Genomic DNA, 25228 nt, shown 5'->3' on the forward strand with positions numbered 1-25228 from the left:
AGGGTGTCGATGGAGGTGGCGACAGCAATGGAACAAGACTCGGGCCCCGAGAACTGCTACTGGATGGTGGAGGTGGAGGTGGCATGGCTGCTGCAGCTGCTTCAGCTTCATCCCGTACAAGCTCATCTTCTAGTTCTTCCATATGTACAATGCCATCCTCTAAATTGTCGTCCTCAGGGTGATTGTCCCAAATTTTATATGTGGGATCTTCATTAGCCCGATCACAGTAATGGCTCAACAACCTCAAATTGTAGTGCACATAAACCAAGCTTTCTGCTCGGTTTTCGTTGAGCCTGTTTCTTTTCACATTATGTATATAACTGTAGGTGCTCCAACACCTCTCTGCAGAAGAAGAATTTACAACCTGTGCAAGAACTTTCAATGCCAATTTTCGCAAAAGTCCGTCGCCGCCATATGTTTCCCACCATGTGAGAGAATCAAATTTATCTTTGTCGTCCATTGCATGGAAGTTACCATACAAACCACTGCCAGTGAAGTATCTGCCTATTTCAAGGCGCACAGCTGCACATTCCTCCCTGTCAGGCACCAACTTTTCTAATGCATCCAGATATCCTTTAGTTACCTCTCGATCTAAATGGGGTTTGGTCCTAACACCACCCCCTGCTGCAGGTTTGCCCAACCAAGAATCTGAGTAGTATTTTGGCGTAAGGATATACGCCAAGCAATGTAGTGGAAGGTTAAGCTTTTTCCACCGTTCACACACACAATCGTGAATCAGATTGTACAAGTCGGGATCTCTGTTATTAACAATGTCTTTTATTTCCCCCAACATGGTATCCATTTGCTCATACACCTCGCCAATCACTGGTTTGTCTGTATCTGCAAACCGAATCATGTTATAAATTGGCTTGGTGAAATCCAATACCTATCTCACAGCTGTCCAAAACTGCCCATCAAGAGCGGCCTCCTCCACCGTTTCAAAACCTGCAATGTCAGCTACATTTGTAGCCCTTTCCTTTAACACCTGCCAATTTGGACTTGATACCATGCTAGCTAAACCCTCTCTTACCTTCAAAAGGCGCCTGAAGGTGAGGTAATAGCTACCAAATCTAGTCCTCGCAATCTTCAGCAACTCCAATCTCGAGTGACTGCGGAAAAGGCCATGGGTATTGCTATGATTTGTAATAAATTTTATCATTTTTTTTCCTCTCTTGTACAAATCCCCAATCCATTGGTATTGTTCATTTTTGTTTTTGACAATATCATGCAACAGAAGGTTCAATGTGTGAACCAAACATCCAGACCAAAATATGTTCGGGTATCTATCCTCAATAATTGCTCCCGCTGCCTTACAATTAGGAGCATTATCAGTGATGACTTGGATGACATTGTATGGGCCAATACGCTCAATTGTTTCAAGCAATGCTTCTGCAATGTTGATAGCGGTCTTGAACTTGTCTGAGTAATCATGTGCAGCTAGAAAAATGGGACCACTTCGGGACACAGCAAGAACACTTATCAATGGCTTGCCTTTTACATTTGTCCATCCATCAGATACAATGGACACCCCATTGTCAGTCCAAGAACTTGTCATTTTATTCAAAGAATGTGATATTTTTGCTTTTTCATGATCAAGGCCAACTGTTCTTGCCTTGTCATACCCAGGGCTCTTGTATCCTTTAGGGGCATCATTTATGGCAGAAACCATTTCGTGCCAATAAGGTGAGCGTAGAACATTGAATGGTATCCCATTTGCATAGAGGAACCTGTAAATTTTTGAATCCACATCATTCCTACACCCCTCATCAAGGAAATCTGATATGGTTCTACGGCGTAAAGATGATGACCCTGAGCCTCCATGTCCATATCCACTGCCTTGGGAGGATGCTGAAGGAGTTCTTTGTGAGCTTGGTTCAAAGAAACCCCTTGATCTTTTTGCTTTGTATTGGGCGTCCTCCTCTTCCTTTATGTATTTGGCTCTATCAACTGTTGACACCGCGTCGCAAGTTCTGATTCCTATTTGTTTCTCTCCATCCCATGCCCTTTTCCCGCAAAGGTGTCTTCTCAAACGGGTGTATGAGCCTGTGAAATCACTGTTGCAATGGGGGCAATGAAATTTAGTGGTTCCACCCCCTCTCCCTGTTTCAGGCCTCTGAACATATTTCCACAATGGAGTTTGGTCTTGTTTAGTTTTTTGACCCTCATGTTCACCCTCCACATCCTCCTCACTGGGGTTTTCACCTATTTGACTTCCTCCGGCTTCTTCATCCACCTCTTCAGTTTCAGGCCCCCTCCGTTTCCTACTCTCCACCACCATAATAACCAGAAAGGGGACCAGGAAGAGGAAAATGCCAATAAAAATGCTCAGGTCCATCGTGTTTGATGTTTGTAGGGTTTGAGTCTTGAATCTGCAAATTAATTTAGTTTATTGGGATTAATTCATTTAATTTATTAATTTAATTTAAATTAATGATCTTTAAACTCAAACAGGTAAATGAAACTAACCAAATTAACTACCTAACCAGCTAAACTAACTAAATGATTAAGTTACTTACTTCTGCAAGCTTGCTCCTCGCTCCTTGGCACTTGCTCCTCGCTCCTCAGCTCTGGCTCCTTGCTCCTCAGCTCTTGCTCCTTGCTCCTTTGCTCTCAAACTCAACCTCAATCTCATTGAAATGATTTTGTTTTGGCCCATTGGGCTTATAAATCCAAAAAAATTAGTTTAATTTTTTGTTTTTTTCGGGTCCGCGGAATTTTTTTCCGCCGAATCGCTCCCGGAAATTTAAAATTCGCTCCCGGAGCGTTTTTTAATGCCCAGGAGCGATCAGGGAGCGATCGCTCCCCGATCGCTCCCGGGCATTAAAAAGCGCTCCGGGAGCGCGGGAGCGATCGCTCCCTCACAGACCAGGGAGCGCAAATTTTTTTATGGGAGCGCGCTCCCGAAAATCGCTCCCGTCCGGGAGCGATTTGGGGAGCGCGCTCCCGAAAATCGCTCCCGTCCGGGAGCGATTTGGGGAGCGCGCTCCCGACCCGCTCCCGAGCCGCTCCCGCCCGGAGCGCGCTTCGGGAGCGGGTTCGTAGGGGGGGGGGCGCTCCCCCGCATCACTGGACCTGCCATTCCTTTGATTGCCTTGAGAGTGATTTTGGTCATTGTCATGATGTGAGTCCCTTTTATCAGTGCACTCCCTCGCATAGTGGCCCATTTTGTTGCAATTGTAACATCGTCCTTTTCTTCCACCCTTCAGTCCATCCTTTCCTTTGGATTTAGCCCCAGAATTGTTTCTTCTTTTAGCATGAGAAGAAAACGTAGAGGGATTTCCTTTAAGTGCGGGCATTTCTTGCTCTTCCATCCTTGTTCCTTCTTGAATACATCTATCCATCAATTCCTCAAATCTTGGGATGGCATTATTGTTGAGAAGAGTAGCCCTGAATATATACCATTCAAGTGGCAGTCCTCCAAGAGTTGTGATAGTCATTTCCCTGTCAGGAACTACTTGTGATCCTTAAGAATAATGCTTGCATACTCTCATCTTTGCCCTTCTTAATTTCCTTCAGCTTATTTCTAAGGAACAAAACTTGATTTGCATCATTAACTTTAAGTAAACTCACCCGTCTATCGTAGATTTCCTTGGAGGTGGTCAGCTCGGAAACATAGGCCACTAGGCGCTTGTCGATAGAGTCTCAGATGATCTTCTTTGCTTTGACTTCTCCCTTGGTCCACTTGCTTTTGGCAACAACGGATACATTTGATGGAGGTGCAACAATATTGCCTCTCAAATGGTCCAACACTTGCTGATCTTCTAAAGTTAGATCGAGAGACATTTTCCATCCGTGATAGTCAGACTTCTCACGGAGCTCGTCTCGGCGGGGAAGAGTGTTGAGGACCCCATGAAGTTTTTAGGATAGCCTTGCCAACCTTCAGTGATTTCTCTTGCTCTTGCTCTTGCTTGGGCTTTGTCTTCACCTCTGATACCATGTTAAATTATGGTATGCTCTATGCTTAGAGCAGTTTACTTCTTTTCTTCTTATTAGCCACTGATTAGCAATCACATATACATTAAGTAAAGTGCAGATAGAACATTAAATGATCGACAGAAAACAAGCCAAGACAAGAGACACAAGATGTGGCAGCGAGCCAGGGACAAACCCCAATGCGGGGAAACCCTTTGATCAAATCTTCTTTTATCTTCAATAGTTCAGCAGAGAGAAATAGTACAAAATCAGAATTCTATAATTTTATATCAGCAACAACAAACCCTAGATCAATAAAGTCAAACTTAGTCAAACGAGATGAAATTGACCTCCAATATGCTTGGTCAATTTCCCGGTCATTTAGTCCTCAAACAACCTTAAGAAGCAACTCATAAACAACCCTAAAAACATAGTCAAATTGCTGTTGACTAAAGTCAACCTATTGCCCTAAACTGGGCAGTCAACGCTGGTCAAACCAGAGGTCAAATTGCCGCGGTTTGTGTGCCAAATTCTACGACCTGCCTAAGAGAGGCAGCCACATCAAAACCGCACTCTTGAATGGTCAACTTTGGTCAAAGAGATGACCTGCAGCGTCTGCGTCCTTTCTACGTCTTCCTTGCCCTACTGCTTCCTCCTCCTCCCCACGTGTGCGTTGCTCCTTGTGTAACCCAAAGCTAAGGAGAGAGAGAGAAGAATCAGTGAGGTGCGATGATTTGATAATGAATCAACCTCACTTGTACTTATATGATTTGCTGGGCATGTGTGCCACACATTTAGCTGCTTGTCGACCTTGACAATTTGTCAAGTAAATACAAATAAATTCATATCTCCATAAATACTTGTCGGAATCAGATGATCTTTAGATCAATCCTACACCTCTCGACAAAAGGAATCTAGGAAAAATATCAGTGGCCATAAATAAGATGACCCACGTGGACTTTGGCCCTAGTTATCAATTTGAACAACATCACTCCTTGTAAATCCTAGCTTCATAAGATAGTTATCAGTCCTCTCATACCATGCCCTAGGGGCTTGCTTCAACCTATAGAGGGCTTGTTCTACATAGACTTCCTCCTTAAGTGAGCCATGCAAGAAGGCAGTGTTGACATCCATTTGGTGAAGGCTCCATCCATGCGAGGCAGCAAGGGCTATGATCGAACACATGGTGGTATATCGGGCAACTGGTGCAAATATCTCATCATTGTCTACTCCTTCCTTTTGGGAGAAGCCTCAAGCAACAAATCTAGCCTTGAACTTTTCAACACTCCCATCAACTCCATGTTTGATCTTGTAGAGCCATTTTGAAGTGACCACTGACTTGTCCTTGGGTCTAGGAACCACATCCTAGAGATCATTCTTCATGGTCGACTCATAGTCCTCGTTCATCGCATCCTTCCAAACTTGGTGTTTCATGGCTTCTTCGAATGTACAAGGCTCATATTGTACAATGGTACTCATGGAAGCTAAGTACCCGTGGTAAATGTTCGACTTCTTGCTTTCACGTAATGTGCCCCTTGGTGCAATATGTTTCTCAACATGTTCAAGAGTATCTTTGAGCCACAAGGGTTTTTTTCTTGAATTAATGGGCTCACTAGGAGTTGGATCAATGGGATCCATCAGACCTTCAACATCAGAGCATCAGTCGGAAGTTCATCCTGCCTTCCTGCATCATCATCATTATTGTCCTTCCTAGGGATAGGAAGATCCTAGACTTTCCTAAGGGCAACATCTTCATCGAAAGCGACATCATGACTTATCTCCACTTCCCTTTGACTAGGCACATAGATTCTATATGCCTTTGAAGTTTCACTGCAGCCACAAACGTTCCTTTCTTCCCAAATGCATCTAGTTTGTTTATTTTCTCTTTCGGCACATGTAAATATAGGGAACAACAAAAAATTCTAAAATGAGAAACATTAGGTTTCTTACCGGTGAAAACTTCTTCGGGTGTCTTGAAGTCCAATGCTTGATGTGGGCATCTATTTTGAACATACACAACAGTGTTGGCAGCGTCTCGCCATAAGAACTTCAGTAGACCTTGGTCATGAAGCATGGCACAGGTGGCTTCTATGATAGTTTGATTCTTCCTTTCGGCAATACCATTTTGTTCAGGAGTATATGCAGTAGTGGTCTCCCTCTTAATGCCAACTTCTCTACAATAGTCATTGAATTCATTCGACTCATATTTGGTCCCATTATCGATCCTCAATATTTTGATCTTCTTCCCTATTTGATTCTCGACCAAGGCTGTCACGAGCAACATATCTGATAGATCAGAATGAACCAATTGAAGAATATTGTTAGTTTGAGTTTCACTTGAGGGGAATGTACCCTTGCATATTTTCCAGCTTCACAACCCTGATAAACACCTTCGTGATCTAAGTTAGATTCAGGCATACTTGTGACCATCTTCCTTACATCAGGTAAGGCTTTGAAACGAAGGTGAGCAAATCTTCGGTGCCATAATTCGGATTGAAGAGAAGTATCACAAGTCATTGCTCCCAACGGACTTCCTCCAACTTGATAGAGACCTTCAACCCTGAATCCAAGAGTGAATGACCCTACTTACTGCCTCTAGACAATTGCTTTAGATGTACTAATTCTTCTTATGCCCAAGAATTTCTCACAAAGTGTTGACTGTCAATAACTCAAAATTGTCTGGCACTTACAGTGTCACTGTCACAAAGATGTGACTTCACCTTCTGTCCGTAGCTTCCCTTCCTTCCCAGTGTGACCAAATATTCACTAGTGTCTATACCCTAGGACTAGGGTTCCAATATAGATTCTTATTCAACAATTAAAACAATATTGCAACTGTAAATTTTAAATTTTCTCAACAAGTCAGCTTCAATTGAAAACTGTGTGTGTATATATATATATATATATATATATATACTGATCACATCACTGTAGAAGGCATAAATCGTATCATAGAGACTTATACTATCTCCATAGGTCAACGTATACTCTTATTACTGTAGAATGTACAGATGCTTTGATCCTTTTATGCCTTTGTTCAGGATGGAGTGCGAGATGATGAGCCTTCTTTTAAAAACACTTATGCTTATGTACATGTGATTGCATCCTAATGATCCTTCGTTCTAGGTATCCTTTATGCATAAAAACGTAATAGGAGTCATTGCTCCTCTTCCATGGTGATTGAGGCTTGAATTGAGTCCTTGTGATTATGCTCAAAACAATAGGAGAACTAGGATTCTTCTTTTCTAGCCTTTACTTGTATGCTCACAATTTTGAAGCTGGGACCTCACGCTCAGGTACAACGAATATCATGTATAGATGAAGGGTATGAGTTTCGCTTGACATTGAGACTATGCTCTAGTCTTAGGCTCAAAATATCCCTCCAATAAAATTGATCTAAAGCTAATTACTTGCACAGGTGTAGTCTAAGAATTTCGTTTCTTTTGGAGATTGTCCTTTATCAATGAGACACTTATGTATAAAACAATGTTTTAGAATTTCAGACCATGTAGAAAAGATTTGTCTTCCTACTAGGGTTGATATGGTTGCCAAAAGGAAGGCCTTGAATGCCTTACAAAACTAGAACAATCCCTCAAGAAAACTTTGATAAATTCACTAATCAACAATGATTATAATGTGCATAACAGAGTTGTGAAGTTGCTTCAGAAATTCAGTGATTTGGGTGATAGGTGCAAACCTGGTGGTCCTTCTTAACCTTCGTTCCGATGTTAAGTGGTGCGGCCTCTCTAATGCTGCTAGATAACTCCTTGAACCCTTCACGACAATGCTCCTTATGCCTTCGCTTTGCTAAAGTAGGTCTGTGGCCTTGATGAAGAGATTAGGTGTAGATAATGGTGTCAAAAAAGCTTCGATCTGCTTTCCAATGAGTGCGGTCAGGAGAGGACAATAAGATTAGCCTCTAGGTTTCCTGCAATAGGGATGAAAAGTCTTCAAAGTGCTCTTGTTAGTCTTACAATGCTTGCGGCCTTACTTCTGCAATTAGGGCTACCCATAACTTTGATCTATTTGCCTCCATAAATTTGATCTATGGTAGATGATTTCCTTGAGATGATGTAATGCCAAACTGATCTTCTTTCTACTCTCAGTTCAAAGCCCAAGCTCTGAAACCATGTTGAGAAATCTAGGGCAATTAGTTAGGGTGTTTATTAAATTGATTTCTTTGCAATTCTTGACATTTTCTTGTGAGCTATATTATAGCATTAGCATTATTATTTAGTTTTGTTCATCATCAAGACAAATGCCAATAAGAAGATCACAATGCAAACATAAGAACACTAGATGTAGGCTGCTAGCTAGGGCTAAAACCTCTCCTGGAGAGGAAAACCCACAAAAATCTCTTCTAAAGAACTTCAATGGAGACTTCTTGACCTTGACCTTGACCAAACCTTCCAAGAGATGACCTAGCCAAACCCTTAAACAACTTATCTGCAAAACAAGAATGAGGAAACCCTAGGTTCTCCTCCAAAGCTCGCACGTGTGGGCAACAAAGACTTCCTTCCAATTCACTGACTTTCAAAAGAACTTCGCTGCCTTCCATGAGAACTTCGCTCTCCTTCTTTCTTCCTTGCCCAAACCTTGATAGAAAACAAAGATGCTTCACTTGATTGATGTAATCCAAATGAGGTGAGGCTCTTCTTTATTTAGCCTTTCACATGAGCGAATTAGGTCTCCTTGGGCCGACATGAAGAGGGCTGGCTAGCTCATCCCTTAGAGGCTTCTAGACATCACATTTTACAATAATAATTTTTCTTATTTGTTACATGAGGCCTCTAGGGGCTAGTACTTCATGACTTTGACCTTTAGACTTGTCAACAAGATTCCTAGATTACTCAATGGGACCACAACATGATGGGAGAGAAACCCATTTTAATGATAATAATTTTCTTTTACAAATAATTTTTCTCTTCTTTTTCTTTTGACAAGTACATCAATAATTACATCAAGTCATGACTCAAGTACAAATTATGAAGACTGACACTAGTTACATTTCAACAACTACATGTTATGGTCGCCCCCAACATGTTGAAAAATGTAACTAGTGTCGGTCTTCATAATTGTATTTGAGTCATGATAAAATGTATTTGTCAAAAGAAAGAAAAATAAATTTTAGTATGAAAGAAAAATGATTTATTAAGCATCTGTTTCATGCTTTCTTATTTTATTTTTAGGTCAAAGCCTCCATTGTAGGCTTCTTGGGTTTGTGTCAAGAGTCCTTATCTTAGTCTTTATGTAAAAGACCGTTCTTGGGCTTTATATACCAATAAAGAAATTTATTTTGTTGTAAATTAGGTCATTTAGGCCGCCTCCACCAAGTTGGCCTCAAGGAAGACAAGTCAACCTAATGGGAGGAAGAATCCACTATATAAAGGCAACAATTGGACCTCATTTGGAGCACATCTCAAGCAGGTTCGATCTACAGCGGATGGAGGAAGAAAAGAGAGCAAAATCCCTAAGAAGAAGGAGAGAAATCTAGCAAAGGAGAAGGAAGCCTTTATTAAGCGCAGGAAGTCGAATTTTCTCTGTCTACTACCACATGTGCGAAGTTTCTGGGTTGTTGGGAGGGCCCAAATTGCAGACCTGAAGTTGGGCTGAAATTCTGTCTTTGATGCAGTGATGTAGTATTGTTGCAGTTAATCGTTGAAGTTTTGAAGGATAGTTTGAGGACTGACTTGGTGGAGTGAGGAATGTCTTTTGGTCATGTCTAAGGTCTTGGTTTGTCTCAATTTGATTTGAATTTATTAGTGGAAGCGTTTGACTAGATTTTCCATTATAGATGTGTTTTAGCCCTCGCTGAGTGGCTATGTCTGGTGTCGTTGATATTCATGTTTTGATTTGATGATTTCTTGATGAAAAGAAGATAAAAGAAGAACATAAAGAAAGGTAATAAGACTACAAGATTATCACAAGTAATTATCAATATAAGAGAATCTTTCTGCCTTGTTGATTTTCTAACATGGAATCAGAGCTTAAGGCGAAGGAGGAAAGAAAAAGGCAATTTGAAGGTCTATTGAAAGAAGGGTTAAGAAGGTAGGAACAAAAGAAGATCATTAAGGAAAGGATCATATAAGAAGAAAAGCCTACTATCTACATCAAGTGAAGGAGATATTATAAAGTTTATGGCAACCTCAATGAAGACAAAAAATAAGCTAGAAGGAGCCTGCAACTATAGGGCATGGAAGAAGAGGATGGATCTTATTCTTGCTAAAGAGGATGGATCTTATTCTTTCTAAGCATAAAGATTTGGCTTTGGATTTTTCTCAAGGAATAGTTAAGAAACCTACAGATGATGTAGGAAAGGAAAAGTACAGGGAAACTGATATCTTGGTCATGAATCTAATAGTAGATGGAGTAAAAGACAATCTAATCCCTTAAATATCCAATATAGACTCTGCACAAGAAATGTGTTAAGCCCTCTCCAAGTTGTTTACTATTAAGAACATTAGTCAGATAGCTAGTCTCAAGGATGAACTAAGAACAATAAAGATGACAAAAGATCATGTTATGTCATCATATTTTGTAAGGATCTCTAGAATAAGATATAAACTCCAAGCTATTGATGAAGTTGTACTAGAGAAACAACTCATGATTGTTGCACTACTAGGTCTACCAAAATCTTGGAGCTCTTTTGCATAAGGAATTAGCAGTTGGAAGGATACACCAACCTTTAAACAAATGTGGAATACATGCAGTCAAGAAGAAGCCTACATCTCATTAGTAAGTAACAAAAAGGAGGATGAAGAAAATAACACTTCAAATGCTTACTCTGCCCATCACAGGAAGAAGGGAGTATACAAGAAGTTCAAAGGAAAATCCAAGGAATAAGAAGAGAGAGAGAACATGCAAATATTGTCAATGAAGCTCCACCCAAGAAAAACAAGACTGAAGAATCTGAAGTCAAAGACTTATTTGCTAAAGTCTCTTAGGGATTCTATCCCTTGTATATCCTTCTACTTTAAGTTTCGTAATGTTTTCTTTTATGTTGTGATTTCTAGAACTCGTAGATCTAATATATATCTTTTTAGAACTTTTTGATTATTTAAGTTGTAGTTATCCCCCAGAAAGACTAAATTAAGTGGGAGCCTTCACCATTTTACCAAGAGCTAAGTATATTGTTCTTTGTTTCATTTTTCATGTTTGGTTTCCTCCTCACATCGATATTTGTTTGTATTGTATACTCATAACCCTTTTCTTTAGATTTTCCTTGGTAGGAAAGCTTGCAAAATACAAAAATGTTATGGAGGAAACTTCAAAGGGAAGATTCAAGTCATGAAAAGGTTCTGTTGCAAAGGAAGCCCTTCAGAATGCTACTTTACAAGGTTTGTTAAAGAACAACTCTTACAAGGTTTGTTAAAGAACAACTCAAGGTATGTCTTAGACTACAAGTTTTGTTGCAAAAGGTATGATCATTCTCACTTGAAATTTGCTTTATATTACTAACATCTTTATGTCTAGGGTTTTGAATCATAAAGATTCTTGTTAGGGTGATTAATCATTAGATTGTATCTACCCTTGTTATATTGTCTTTTGTCATTTGATCATTTTTGTGAAACTCTAACCTTTAGGGTCTGAAAAACCCTACCCTCTTGATGCTAAGGGTATGTCAATGTTAATAATGAAACCCTAGTCTACTTGGGGGTTATAATGAAATCCTATTCTTTTGAAGTTTAGGGTTCTGATAATCTTGTGGCAAAAACCCTAGTCCTTTAGGGTTTGCTTTAATGTCTAACTTATATAATGAAACCCTAGATTTTTAAAAATTGGTGATTTAGGGCTTTCGAACAAAACCAATGTAATAACTAAAGTCCTTGGAATGAAAACCTAGGTGTGTATTCTTTTGTATAATCAAAATCCTAACCCAGTCAAAATTGTTCTCTAATTTTGAAATTTGATGTTTGCATCGAGGGTTCACAACAAAATCATAGAAAGAAATTGATATAATGAAATAACAATGAAACCCTAGATATGAAATGCTAGTCTGCTAATTTGATTGCTGATATACATAATTTGACTTTATTGGTGAAATTTTGGGTTTGCAACAAACCCTAGTAGAGTTTGACATGTAATTCTAAGAGCATATTATTGAAACCCTATGATTGGATTGATATCTTGATTGAATCACTGATATCTAAGGCTTTATGTTTTGAAGATGTAGTCCAGGCTTTATAACAAAACCCTAGCAATATGTTGAAGTCTAAAAGATGTGACCCTTTAATTATGAACCTAACTAGGTTTAGGAATTTGATGTCTAAAGCTTGAATGTTTTGATGTTTCCATTGTAATGACATGATTTTGATATCACTGATTTCATGCTTTTGTATATTTGTATTTGGTTGTACTTGCTATTAAAATTTTGCAGGTACATAATCATCAAGACGTTGAAGATGTTCATAGTTGAAGATGATAATAATGATGAGCATGATGAGGGAAGCTACAAGAATGATGATGATCAAGGTGACCTTGATGCCATGAGAAAGAAATAAGGCCTTGAAAGATTGGAGTCTCTCCAATGTTATAAAAGGAGGCTGTTGAGTTGAAGCTTGGATAGAAGAAAGGGTATATCACCCTAGTCAAGAGGGAGGATTGTCATAGTAAATACCTTGAAGAAAGAATGAATGAAAGTACTACAAATGAATTTGCAAACAAAATATTTGAGAAGTACTGAAGCTGTAGTTGGGTGCTGCTGAAGAAGTTAAAGAAGATATGTTTTGATGACCTAAGCAACATCAGTATATTTGAAGATCTGAGAGGTTTGTGTTAACTCGTTTGTTGCTAATTGGGATTGTGATTGTACACGATCTCTCCATAAGAAGGTTGAATGCTTTAAGCATGCTTGGATTGGTGGATATATTAGATTTAGTTGATTATGAGAGGTAAAGCATCATGTGGCAACGAGATGCTTGGGAGGACATTTGACCGACCTATATGTTGGTGACTAGATCCTGAAGTAGGGAGGGTGGCACTGGTCATGGAACCCCGACCTTGGATACGCACCTAGATCCATGACTTGGTGTTAGAGCTAAAGCTTGAAGGTATCTAGAGAGGCTAAAGCTTGGAACACACCTTAGTCCCACCCAATGTCACATGGTTTGTGTTCGATAATGATTAGGTTCGGTTTGAGTTCGAATTTTTTGATGAGGTTCGGATGATGTTCACCATTAGGTTCGTCTATATATATATATATATGAATGTATATTTATATATGAATGTATATTTAAAATGAATTATAGGATAAAATAGTAAGAAATCAACATTAGTAAACATAAAAAATGCTATCACAGACATGGAAATTGCAAGGATAAATTACAAGCTTGAGTTGTCACATGAAGTTATGAGTTTTGATCTATGGACTTGGTCATGCTATGAGGTTCGCCGAACCTCAATTTTTTTTTTAAGGTTCACCAAAATTCGAACCTCAAGGTTAAATTTCGATGAACCTTGTGACATAGGTCCCACTCGATTAGAGTACCTTGGTCAGGTATTTAATCTATAGCATTGCATGTGCTGTGACTCTTCATAAAGCATATTAATTTGAGATCTTCTTTGTACCTTTGTATCTATGTAATTATGAATACCTCCCTAGTTAAGAGGGAGTGTTGAAAAATGTAACTAGTCTTAGTGTTCATAATTGTATTTGAGTCGTGATAAAATGTATTTGTCAAAAGAAAGAAAAATAAATTTTATTATGAAGGAAAAATTATTTATTAAGCTTGGGTTTCCATTTCATGCTTTATTATTTTATTTTTAGGTCAAAGCTTCCGTTGTAGGCTTCTAGGGTTTGTGTCAAGAGTCCTTGTCCTAGTGTTTATGTAAAAGACCCTTCTTGGGCTTTATCTATCAAGAAATAAATTTATTTTGATGTAAATTAGGTCATTTAGGCCTCCTCCACCAAGTCGGCCTCAAGGAAGACAATTCAGCGTAAATGCGAGGAAAAATCCACAATATAAAGGCAACAACTCGATCCCATTTGGAGCACATCTCAAGCAAGTTTGTTCTGCAGTAGCTGGATGAAGAAAAGAGAGCAAAATCCCTAAGGAGAGAAATCTAGTGAAGGAGAAGGAAGTCTTTGTCAAGCAAAGGTAGTCGAATTTTCTCTCTCTATTACCACACGTGCGAAGTTTCTGGGTTGCTGGGAGCGCTGAAATTGCAGATCTGGAGCTGGGCCGAAATTCTGAAGCAGTAGGGCCGAAATTCTGTCTTTGATGCAATATTGTTGTAGTTAATCTTTTAAGTTTGGAAGGACAATTTGAGGGCCGACTTGGTGGAGTGAGGAAGGTCTTCTGGTTAGGTCCAATGTTTTGGTTGGTCTCAATTTGATTTGAATCTATTAGTGGAAAAGTTTGACTGGGTTTTCCCTTATAGAGGAGTTTTAGCCTTGGTTGAGTGCCTATATTTGGTGTCGTTGATCTTCATGTTTTGATTTGATGATTGCTTGATGAAAAGAAGATAAAAGAAGAACATAAAGAAAGTTAATAAGACTACATGATTATCACAAGTAATTATCAATATAAGAGAATCTTTTTGCCTTTCTGATTTTCTAACATAGCCTTCCTTTACCTAAGCCTCAACCCTAAATTTCCCATTAGGGTTAATTGTGGGTGTAGGTAGTCCTTTTGTAGTGTTTTCTTTAAGATTTAATGGTACGTCTTTATTAGAAGGGAACGAGGATCCATAATTCCCCTCTTTGAGAGTACGTACAAGAAGGTCAAGTAAGTCCTTACCTTTTATAGAAGCCAAAATGGGTGCGATAGGATCCAACTTGTCGGAATCTTGTCCAAGGCTCATTCCCATATCACTAGCCCTTACATTAGTGGTAGTATGCATCCTTAGTGTTTCTACTGTTATCAATTCCAAGGCCTACCGTTGAACACCCTCTTACCAACTCTTTAGACTTTTTAATGCACTACTTCTTATGTCTATTTGGAGCCTATGCTGCCCAAGGGCAAGCATCCTTTAGATGGCCCATTGCATGAGAAAACTCACAATCGAATGACATCCAATAATTGAGTTTTGTTTATACACTCAATTCCCCAGCATGTCTAAATCTGTCAAGAGACCTCCCTGATATCGAGTTCCACCAGGATTTGAGTGAATTTCCTATCAAACTTTTTGGACCAGTTTTCTTCGAAAGCAATAAAACAATCAATGTAATTACCCACCATCTCCATTATTTTACTATGCCACAACTTCAAGGGAACAGTAGACATTAAAATTAAAAACCCAAACTCTTTGAATATAGTTGGTTTTCATCCTAGGGTCAAAACCAGGGCTCCAATTCCTTGGGCACAGTCTTGATAGTCCCCTTATATAGTCTACAGCTATAATAATATTTACGTTCTCCTCACATTTCAAAATGAAGCTTATCCTTTCTTCAACCAGCAAATGGAACTTCGTACATAGCCCAATAAAGGTTTCTAGTGCTTTGAAAACCAACCTTTGGGAGTTTCCCCCTTGTCAACTCTACCCATAAACCTGCCAACTATGGCCTTTGCCATCAAACCCTCACCTACGTAATATGATTGTCAATGCCCATCATCATCTTAACCTTATCCAACTGTATGTCAGTGAACTTGCGTTTATGAATAGACGGAGTCCTTGTAGTAAACCCAAACAATTCCTTTGCTATACAATTTTCAACATCCCCTGTGACTTGGAATTGCACCTCCACCCCTTCACTATTCTTCAGAATTCTCACTATGCCGTTGCCATGATCACCATGCCCCTCTCTAACTACCTAAGACTTCAAATAATTATCGTAGATAGGCTTAGACCATGGGAAAGGCACCGAAGAAAAGTTTGGAGAAAAGATAGGGGATGTAATCATAATGTCCTTGTTTTGTGACTGACCAACCTCTGGCACATTTAGTGTCAACTGGCAATTGATGTGGATCCGACCCTATTACTTCGTATGTACCTGAGAAGCTCTATCCTTCTCCATCATATGGCAGCCTGCTTGATTCAACGGTCTTGCAAGCTCCACCACTAAGTTGCCAAAGATGCTTTAAAAGCCTTAGTACACTCCCAAATTTCTTTAAGCTCGGCATGATTCTGGAACATTGACTTGGGATTTAGCACTTCTGCCTCTTCGTAGTCAACTAGGTCCATCTCCTCTTCCATGGTGAAATACTTGTGATTGTACCCCTAGCACCATCTACCTCCACTGCAGTAAACCCTAAATCCCTACCATTTCCACAACCACAGAACAAATAGTTGGATATAATTACAAAAGATACCATTTTGGATAAGTTTGGCTGGAAATAATTTGAAGTACTCAATTTTTTGATACCATGTTGGTGCACAGCACATTCTAAACTGTAAAAATGTCAACTTTTTTTTCCCCTGGGAAAATCAGTAACTTTCATTAATATTTTGAAAATTACATAAGCAGATGCCGCGGCATTACTGTCATAGTTCATACAAAATTCACCTTTTCAGGTAGTTCTCAGAGTCATAACAAAAATTCTAGTTACATCCATGATCTGTGCTTTACAGCCTATTTACTATTACAAAAAGTTTCTGTTCATAAATATATCAGCAGTTCATATTGTTCTCTGTTCACTATTTAGCTGTTGGGACTGTTGTCCCGCTGCATCCTCTGATCTATATATGGCCGGTGGTAAAACTGATGTTCCTCCGACCCATTCTGCTCCACTATTTGTCCATTGCCTCGGGGAAGTGACGAGGCCTCTTTGGATAGTTTGTCAGCCTCGCTATTGTGTTCTCCGCTTCAGCCGCCGAACGAGCACGTGTGATAGGAGGCGATGAACGCTCGATACCAGAAGCTTCCATGAACGCTGAAGTCACGGGGGAGGGGCCAGCAGAAGGAGGCCTCGAAGGATTTGGTGAAGCCATCCTGGATGAGGTCGGGGTGTGCCTCGGGGTATCGTCCGCTTTCTTGTTGAGGGGGCAGTCTTTGGCAAGATGTCCAACTTTATGACATCTTCTGCAGCGAAAGGGGACTCCTTCGTAGTCCAAGAGCTGTACCCTGATGCATCTGCCCCATTGCAGCGTAACTTGCTCCTCAAGACCTTCTCGGGTATCCAGGTGAACCAAAATCCGAGCCAGTGATCGGCTTCCAGATTCCACAAATGTGCGATCATAGTCTAAATAAGTCCCGAGAGCATTGCCGACCTGAATAAACACTTCTTCGGCCCAGAAGGGAAGGGGGAGACCCGGAAGGCGAACCCAAATCGGCCCCGCACCAAGCTGTTCCTTTTCAAAATGTCAACTTTTAAACTGTTAGGTGTACAAATATACCATAGAGATATAATGTCTTGCGCTTGTTTTTTTCTATTTGTGGCCATGCAGTTATGCTTCCACATTTTTGTATTTTGTACATTGTTAGAATCATTCTGGTTCACGTATTCCATCCGGGGCCTTTTTAAGCTGCCCTCTGTATCATCAATTGATAATTGTGAAAATTGGCTACATTTTGTCTGGTAGTTGTGTTACGTATATTGTGCTTGAGAATTTAAAACCATTTTGCATGTTCTGGCAAATAACATTTGCTTGAATGTTTAATAGGTGCTTTATACACTTGGCGGTCTTGAAAATTTTAAACTGGCAAAAAAGTATTATGCTGTGGCTATCGACTTGAGTGGGGGAAGAAATACTCGAGCTCTGTATGGTGTGTGCTTGGTAAGATGCAATAGTTTGATCTAATACCATTTCTCCTCCGATATCTTCATGTTTTTGTTTGTACTAGTCAGGCTCTGTCCCTAGCGTCATATTAATTGTTAGACAGTTTATTTGTTAGTTCAAGTGATTCATTTGCATTGAAGGCACATGTAGGACTTGTTTTTACTGACAAGAATCATGCTATGAACATGCAGTGTGGAGCGGCCATCAATCAAATAACGAAGGGCCGTGGTAAAGATGAAAAAGAAGGCTCAGAGTTACACTTTCTTGCAGCGGCCTCTTTAGTTAAGAATTATAAACAAAGATCTCCCGACAAGGCCCCTTTAGTCATTTCTGCTCTTGAACAGATGAAGGCCTTTTCATCATAGTTGTCATTGACATCAAATGGAAGCCTGCAATTTTTATAATTCATTACTTTTTTGTCTTTGCGGAAGGATAATGTTGTACTTACAGGCAAAATGATTCCATTGATAATGTTCAAGCACAGGTTTGATTTGCTCATATGTCCTCTTTAAAGTGCCTTTGGCGTTAAAATGCAAACATTGGAGAAATTTGATGGCGGGGGTAATGATCTGAATTTCTGGGATAGGACACATCTTGAATTGTGTTAGTCGAGCCTGATTTTATTTATTTTGCAGATTTTATTGCATTAACTGCCCCACATTATGGGACAACATATGGTGGAAGTAATTTAGAAGCTCTGATTCAAGATGTGGAAGCCTGCAATTTTTATAATTCATTACTTTTTTGTCTTTGCGGAAGGATAATGTTGTACTTACAGGCAAAATAATGTTCAAGCACAGGTTTGATTTGCTCATATGTCCTCTTTAAAGTGCCTTTGGCGTTAAAAGGTAAACAATGGAGAAATTTGATGGCGGGGGTAATGATCTGAATTTCTGGGATAGGACACATCTTGAATTGTGTTAGTCGAGCCTGATTTTATTTATTTTGCAGAATTTATTGCATTAACTGCCCCACATTATGGGACAACATATGGTGGAAGTAATTTTGAAGCTCTGATTCAAGATGTGGTTCCAGAATAAAATACTGGATTTTAATTTATTTCAAAATTGATCTGCTAGTTGAAGAAACCACTGGTGGATGGCCATGATGCCAAATTTGATCATCTGCGATTATCCCCGAGATTTTGGCACTTTTAAGTAATTTTGAATTCCACATATAATAGGAACTCAGAGGGGTTATATGTAACTTTGACACTATTACAGTCGAACGCATAGAAAAGAACAAGTTCTTATAGGCCTTATCAAGGTTGAGATAAGAAAATACAGAACGATTCAGCTACAATTATAAGTCTACCACTTCAAAGACAATAGAGGTGAAATATCACCAACATTTCTGCATGTCACGATAGATGTTAGCACTATTCTAGCAGTACTGTGTCATTTTCTAATTTAGCTTTTGTGTGCCCAAAGATTTCACCGCCATCAATGGGTGGTAAATTGGTAATTAGGGTAAATTGTTTTGTTCTAAGTTTTGAGCACCTTGCCCTAAAAAGAGCAAGAGATTCAAACCCGACCTCTGAAACTTTGGGAGCGATTTAATGTGTGGCTCATAACTGTTATCAAATCTTTTGAGGTGTAAGCTTTTTTTAGTGTGCAAAGTTTGAAGAAATGTTTGCAAATGTTTATATCCGGAGAGGATTGATCCCTTTCAGCTCTTGATAGATTTTAGATTTGCGGTTAAGGTGGATTTATGCTAGTTTAATTAATTATTATTTTTTCTCTCTCCAGATAGCAAGGTAATATAAAATTCTTTTAAATAATATAGACAAATATATTTTATTTATGATCAACTTTAAAATAATTTTTCCAATATATGTATGAAGTTGGTATTGTAGTTTTAGTTATTGATATTCTAATATTTAGTTCAAGGTACTCGTTGATATAAAAATATAAGAATTTTTTTTACTTTCATTTTTTTTCTCTATATAAAATTAGCATAAAATTATGTTAATACAAAAATCAAAATATTTTATTTATGGTTGACAATGCAATATTTTTTGTAGTGAATATCTCTTTTTAAAATATGATATATTAACTCTATGTTGAGCATGGAAGGAATTTCCATCTCATTCATAATGGGCTGCAATATCAATATTATTTTAGATAAATTGTAAACTCTATATTGAATAGTTAATGAATTACATATCTCCCTCGTACTAAGAAGTAGAAAAGCACTTTTGAACCCAAATAAAAAGATTTCACTATTAATTACATTATCTCTCTATATAGAAACTTTGATATAACATTATGTTATATACGATGGGCATTGAAGTATTTAATTTATCAAAGACAATGAAAGAATGTTTATTAATAATATTTATGTTCAATATATATTGAAAGTGTTTTTTGTTTTGTTATTAACAGTTATTAATTTTTTTAATGCATGTATTATTTTATTTCTTTTAATATAATGTTATAAGACTACATAACATCCCATCTCTCCCATACTGGGGTGTACCCCTGTAGAGGGCAATTATACTTAGAAATGTAATGGTTATAAATATGAATCATTATTATGTAAATTTATTTTAATGTGGTATACGTATTATGATTTTTTTTTGGAAAAAATGTATGTAATTTTATTAATAAAAACATAATTAGAATACAACAAATTGAATTGAATTGATTTATTTTTTTATTGCTTTTTAAGCGAGCTAATGTTATGTTCTATCATTATTTTTTGATTTAATGAATCATTTGAGGGACATTACAATATCTCTCCCATATTGAGACAACATTTAAATGCGTACATTCATTTACAGACACTACAATATCTTCGCCATATTGGGCTATATAGTGCCTCAACACAATCTATGCGAATAATCAATGATGTTTACTCCTATGACTTCACTCAACAGGTGTTGCCTAAGAATATGTTAGATGACATAGTCATGACACAACTTTGTAGTGATACATTGAATACAATATGGCATTAACATGGAGGATGTGAAGTTGGCTTTGTGGTTGATGAAAGGTGTTAGCTGAAACGGGTTGATAATCTCAAAATTGTGGATGTGTCAATGGTGACCACTATCATTGCTCTATGGTGATGTTTATTTTGACGATAGATTATTTATAACAAGAGAATAATGCTAATGTTAATATTGTTATCAATGTTTTCCATCACCTATGTTTCTTTTTCTAAAAATGGATACTCACAAAGGTGTAAGCTTGAATGTGATTTTTTCTATTTTTCAAATTACTTTTGTTTCCCTTAGAATTCTCTTGTGCTTGAATCTCATTGAAAAGCTTTGAAATCATCATCATTTTACTTGTATTTTTGGCATATTTTTGGCCTTGAGAGTCTTCTAACCCAACCATGTTTTTACATATTTACTATTTCTTTTTTCTTCTCTTTACCTATCTCAGTATATTGCCTTATTTTTCTTTTTTCTTTTGGTTCTCCTTTCTCATCATATGTTTTTTCTTTATTTTTTGTTTTGTTAGTCATATTATGTGTCCTTTCCCTTTCCAAGAATATCGATTCGCTAAAGTTACCTTTGGTTGATATGTTCTAGATAGGATTTTTTATTTCAAAATTTGCTTGAAGCTTGCATTTGGCCCAATTGTGTGAAAGGGTTTTGTTTGGTCAAATAAAATGGCCCACAAAGGGTTCTAGTGGTTTTGAAAGTTTGCATTTGCCTAATTGTCTAAAGTGGCTTTATTTGTTTAAACAAAATACCTTGCAAAGGTTTTAGTGGTTTTGATCATTGACAAGTTAAGGGACATCCTTCTTTGACCATGATCATCTTTGTTACTGTTAAAGAAAACTTTATTCCAATTTAAAGTGGTTTCTTCATATCAAGGATTTCTTTAGCATACTCTTAACCTTCCTGTTGGTTTCCTATGGATTACTCTTCAACTATTACATCATACTCAGGGTTTTTCTAGATCACCCTTAACCTCAAAGTGGTTCAACTTACCACAAACCAATCATTACATCAAGTGATTTCAATTGACCACAAATCTCCCTCCGTCATTACAAAGTGGTTTTTGGATTACCACGAACCATTACAAGAAGAATAATCATGATTCATTTGACTCAAGAAATGACTCTTTCCTAATCATGATTAATAATCATAAACTAACAACTCTTTTCTTAATGTCAACTAACTTTTGGAGCACTGACTAACTCATGAACTTTGTATGGGAGATATTAATGTACATTTGAAGACTTGACCCTATGAAATATTTTCAACATAGAAGTAATTATCTGCCATCCAATCACATCTATTTAACCACTTTGTACCTGTGTATGAGGATTTGATATTTCTCTATTCTAATACTTGTGAATATCATGATTTGTAAGACCATAAACACTACAGGGATGTAGGTTCCAACATTTAGCTCATACACGTGCTTTTCTACCATAATGAATGCAAAGTTTTTCTTGCTTTTGCACTTGATTTGATGTACTGTTAGACACTGATGGCTCACCTATTGTCAATGTTTTCCCTTTCACAAATTCGGTCGCTGCATTTCTTGTTTGACATTCATAACCCATGCCTTCATGTTTTGACCTTACACATTTGTATGAGATTTTGATTGCCTTGACCTCTTTTACCTAAACCCTTTCCATCATAACCCATTTTATTCAAAAGTTTGGAACCAATTCCTTTTGTGTGATTTTCAATAGGAGTTGTCTTTAGTGTGACTTTTTGGAAGATTTTACAGTAGGTTTTTTTGGTCTAATTTCTCTAAAATCCGGTAGGAATTTATTGAAATCACAAGCTTGATGGGTAATTGTTAACTTTAGGTATGTTCTATGCTAGAGCAATTTATTTCATTTTCACAATTAGCTCATTACTTTTTCCAGATTAGCAATCACATCAGCATCAAAGTAAACTGCAGATAGAACATAAATATAAATCGCAGAAGACAAGCCAAGACAAGAGGACACAAGATGTGGCGCTAGCCAGGGACAAACCCCACAATGTGGGGAAACCCTTGATCAATTCTTCTTGTATGTTCTTCAAAGTTCAACAGAGAAAGAGAGAGAGAGAGATAGTACATTTACAATAGAAGTCAACACTTTGACTTATCTAGATAAGAGCATAGATCATCTCTAAGAAGATGATACATGAGATCAGTTGAAAACATGTTGCTTCAACTGATTCTCCAAGGTGACTCCTTCACCTATCGTTGTGCTACATTTCGTCATCATGCTGCACCTCACCGCGCTGCACCATGCTACACACATTATCATTGCACTACATTATGTGCCATTGCTGCACCATGTTGCCTTCTTGGCAGTTTCTGCTGTTCCCTGCAGTTTGGACAGTTTCCACTGTTCTCGGCAGTTCCTGCAGTTCTGGCTTTTCCGGCTTTTTCAGTAGTTACGACTTTTCTGGCAGTTCTGACTTTTTCAGCAGTTTCGACTTTTTCGACTTTTCCAACAGTTCTGGGTTTTCCGACTTTTCCAGCAGTTTCGGCGTTTTCGGCAGTTCCGGCTTTTTCGACTTTTCCGGCTTTTCTGACAACTTTGGCTTTTCTGGCGTTTCTGGCTTTTCTGATAGTTTCGACTTTTCCGATAGTTCTGACGTTTTTGGCAATTCCGGCTTTTCCGACAGTTCCCACTTTTGCGGCAATTCTGGGTTTTCCATCTTTTTCGGCAGTTCCGAATTTTCTGGATTTTCCGGTAGTTTCGACTTTTCTAGCAGTTCTAGTGTTTTTGACTTTTTCGGCAGTTCCGACTTTTCTGGCTTTTCCGACTTTTCTGGCAGTTCTGGTTTTTCTGGCTTTTTCGGCAGCTTCAGCTTTTCCGACTTTCTGGATCAGGGCAGTGTTATCCCTTAGGATCTCTCCTCCTACTAAAACCCAAAGACAAGTAGAGAGAGGAAGAGATCCCAAGTGTGTGTTGAAATGACTTGAAGCCCTCTATATTTATACTAAAATGTAGATGATGAATAGGCATGTCTACTGGACTTTTCAAAGTACTCAAGTTGTTTGGTCGGCTTGATAATAATTCGATAATCAAAATAAATTCATAATTCCATGAATACTTATCGGAATCAGATGATCTTTAGATCAATCCTACACCTCTCGATGAAAGGGATCCAATAAAAATATCAGCTGCCATAAATACGCTGACCCACATGGAGTTTGGCCTTAGTTGCCAATTTTAACACTCCCTCTCAACTAGGGAGAACTCCATCCACTGATCCATATGTCCAACTGTACTGTCTCTGCCATAAGTGCCTTGCACTGCTCTGCTCAGCTCTGCTTAGCTCCGCTGTCTCTGCTTAGCTTTGCGGGCTCAACTCTGCTCTGCTGGCTCTGCTCTGCTCTGCTTAGCTCTGCTGAACCATGAAGAAGAAGAATTGATCGAGAATGTCTCATACCATTCTCCACTAACCCAAAGTCAGTCTCAGAGTGCATACCACTGGTCCCAGACCAGTGTCAACCGACCCAAAGTCAGTGTCATAGTGGGTACCATTCCTACCACTAGTCCCAGACCAGAATTATCAGTCTCAGAGTGTGTACCATTGGTCCTAGACTAGTCTCAACCGACCCGAAGTCAGCGCCATAGTATGTACCACTCTGATTGGTCCCAGACCAGTTCTCCACTGACCCGAAGTCAGTCTCAGAGTATGTACCACTGGTCCCAAATCAATCTCAACCGACCCGAAGTCAGTGTCATAGTAGGTACAACTCCTACAACTAGTCCCAGACCAGTATCATTGATCCTAGATCAATGAAGGTCATCCTAGCATAGGGAGTATGGTAGATACAACGATGCATCCATTGGCACTACTATGGTCCCTATCCTCATTTCCCTGCTCATTAATCAGATGAGAGGTACTTCCCATGAGTCCCAGACTGCATGGGTAGGATGCCTTGACAGGAGAACTAATCAATCCTGTCCTCACAAGAGAACTTATCATCCTGCTACACAAATGCCATGGAGAACACATCATCTAGGCCTCACAGGAGAGCTAATCATCCTGCTACATAATCGTCATGGAGAACACATCATCCAGACCTCATAGGAGAACTAATCATCCTGCTACATAATCGTCATGGAGAACACATCATCTAGACCTCACAGGAAAACTAATCATCCTGCTACATAATTGTCATGGAGAACACATCATTCAGACCTCACAGGAGAACTAATCATCCTACTACATAGTTGCCACGAGAGAACTAATCATCTCGACCCACAGGAGAACTAATCATCCTGTTCATAGCGCACCACCAGGGGAGGGTGAGTCGCCTTGTGGTCGTATGTTGCTCTAGTAAGTACCCCCAGCCCCCCAGAGCTCCTAGAGCTCAATGCATGCAACTTGCAGACCCTTATAAGAAGGTCTCTCAATGACTCCAAGTCGTCCGGGAAAGTCAGAGATTTGACCTTTCCCGGGGCTTTGAAAAAATGTCTGCGACCTGTACATCAGTCTCAACGCGATGGAGCCTCCTCGCTCATCGACTTACCATATTCCAAATAAGGCAGTATCTGATGTCTATCTACTAGAGCAATCATCAAATATGGGATTCCTCAATAATCAAATCCCACCTCTGGTTGTCATAAAGAATCACAGTGCTATTCATCATGTGTACAAACAACTCACTTAAGAGCTTCTGCAATCATGCAGCTTCATATGAGATCATACTCGTAGCTATGTATTTGGTCTCGGCAG

General features: G+C 38.8%; 1 protein-coding gene across 1 annotated transcript in view; it reads left to right on the forward strand.

The window, feature by feature from the left end:
* The window catches only part of LOC149211076 (uncharacterized), a 140139-nt gene extending 121810 nt beyond the window's left edge, over positions 1 to 18329 (forward strand). The window contains exons 8-9 of the mRNA XM_089396895.1: positions 17455 to 17568; positions 17763 to 18329. Coding sequence (XP_089253021.1) covers positions 17455 to 17568; positions 17763 to 17936 — 288 coding nt within the window. The 3' untranslated portion in view covers positions 17937 to 18329. The remainder of the gene's footprint in view (positions 1 to 17454; positions 17569 to 17762) is intronic.
* Positions 18330 to 25228: the final 6899 nt, after the last annotated feature.

The sequence above is a fragment of the Pinus tabuliformis genome, chromosome 1_2 (genome assembly GCF_031772625.1).
Source record: "Pinus tabuliformis cultivar Carrire ecotype Pingquan chromosome 1_2, CPIR1, whole genome shotgun sequence".
Lineage (NCBI taxonomy): Eukaryota > Viridiplantae > Streptophyta > Pinopsida > Pinales > Pinaceae > Pinus > Pinus tabuliformis.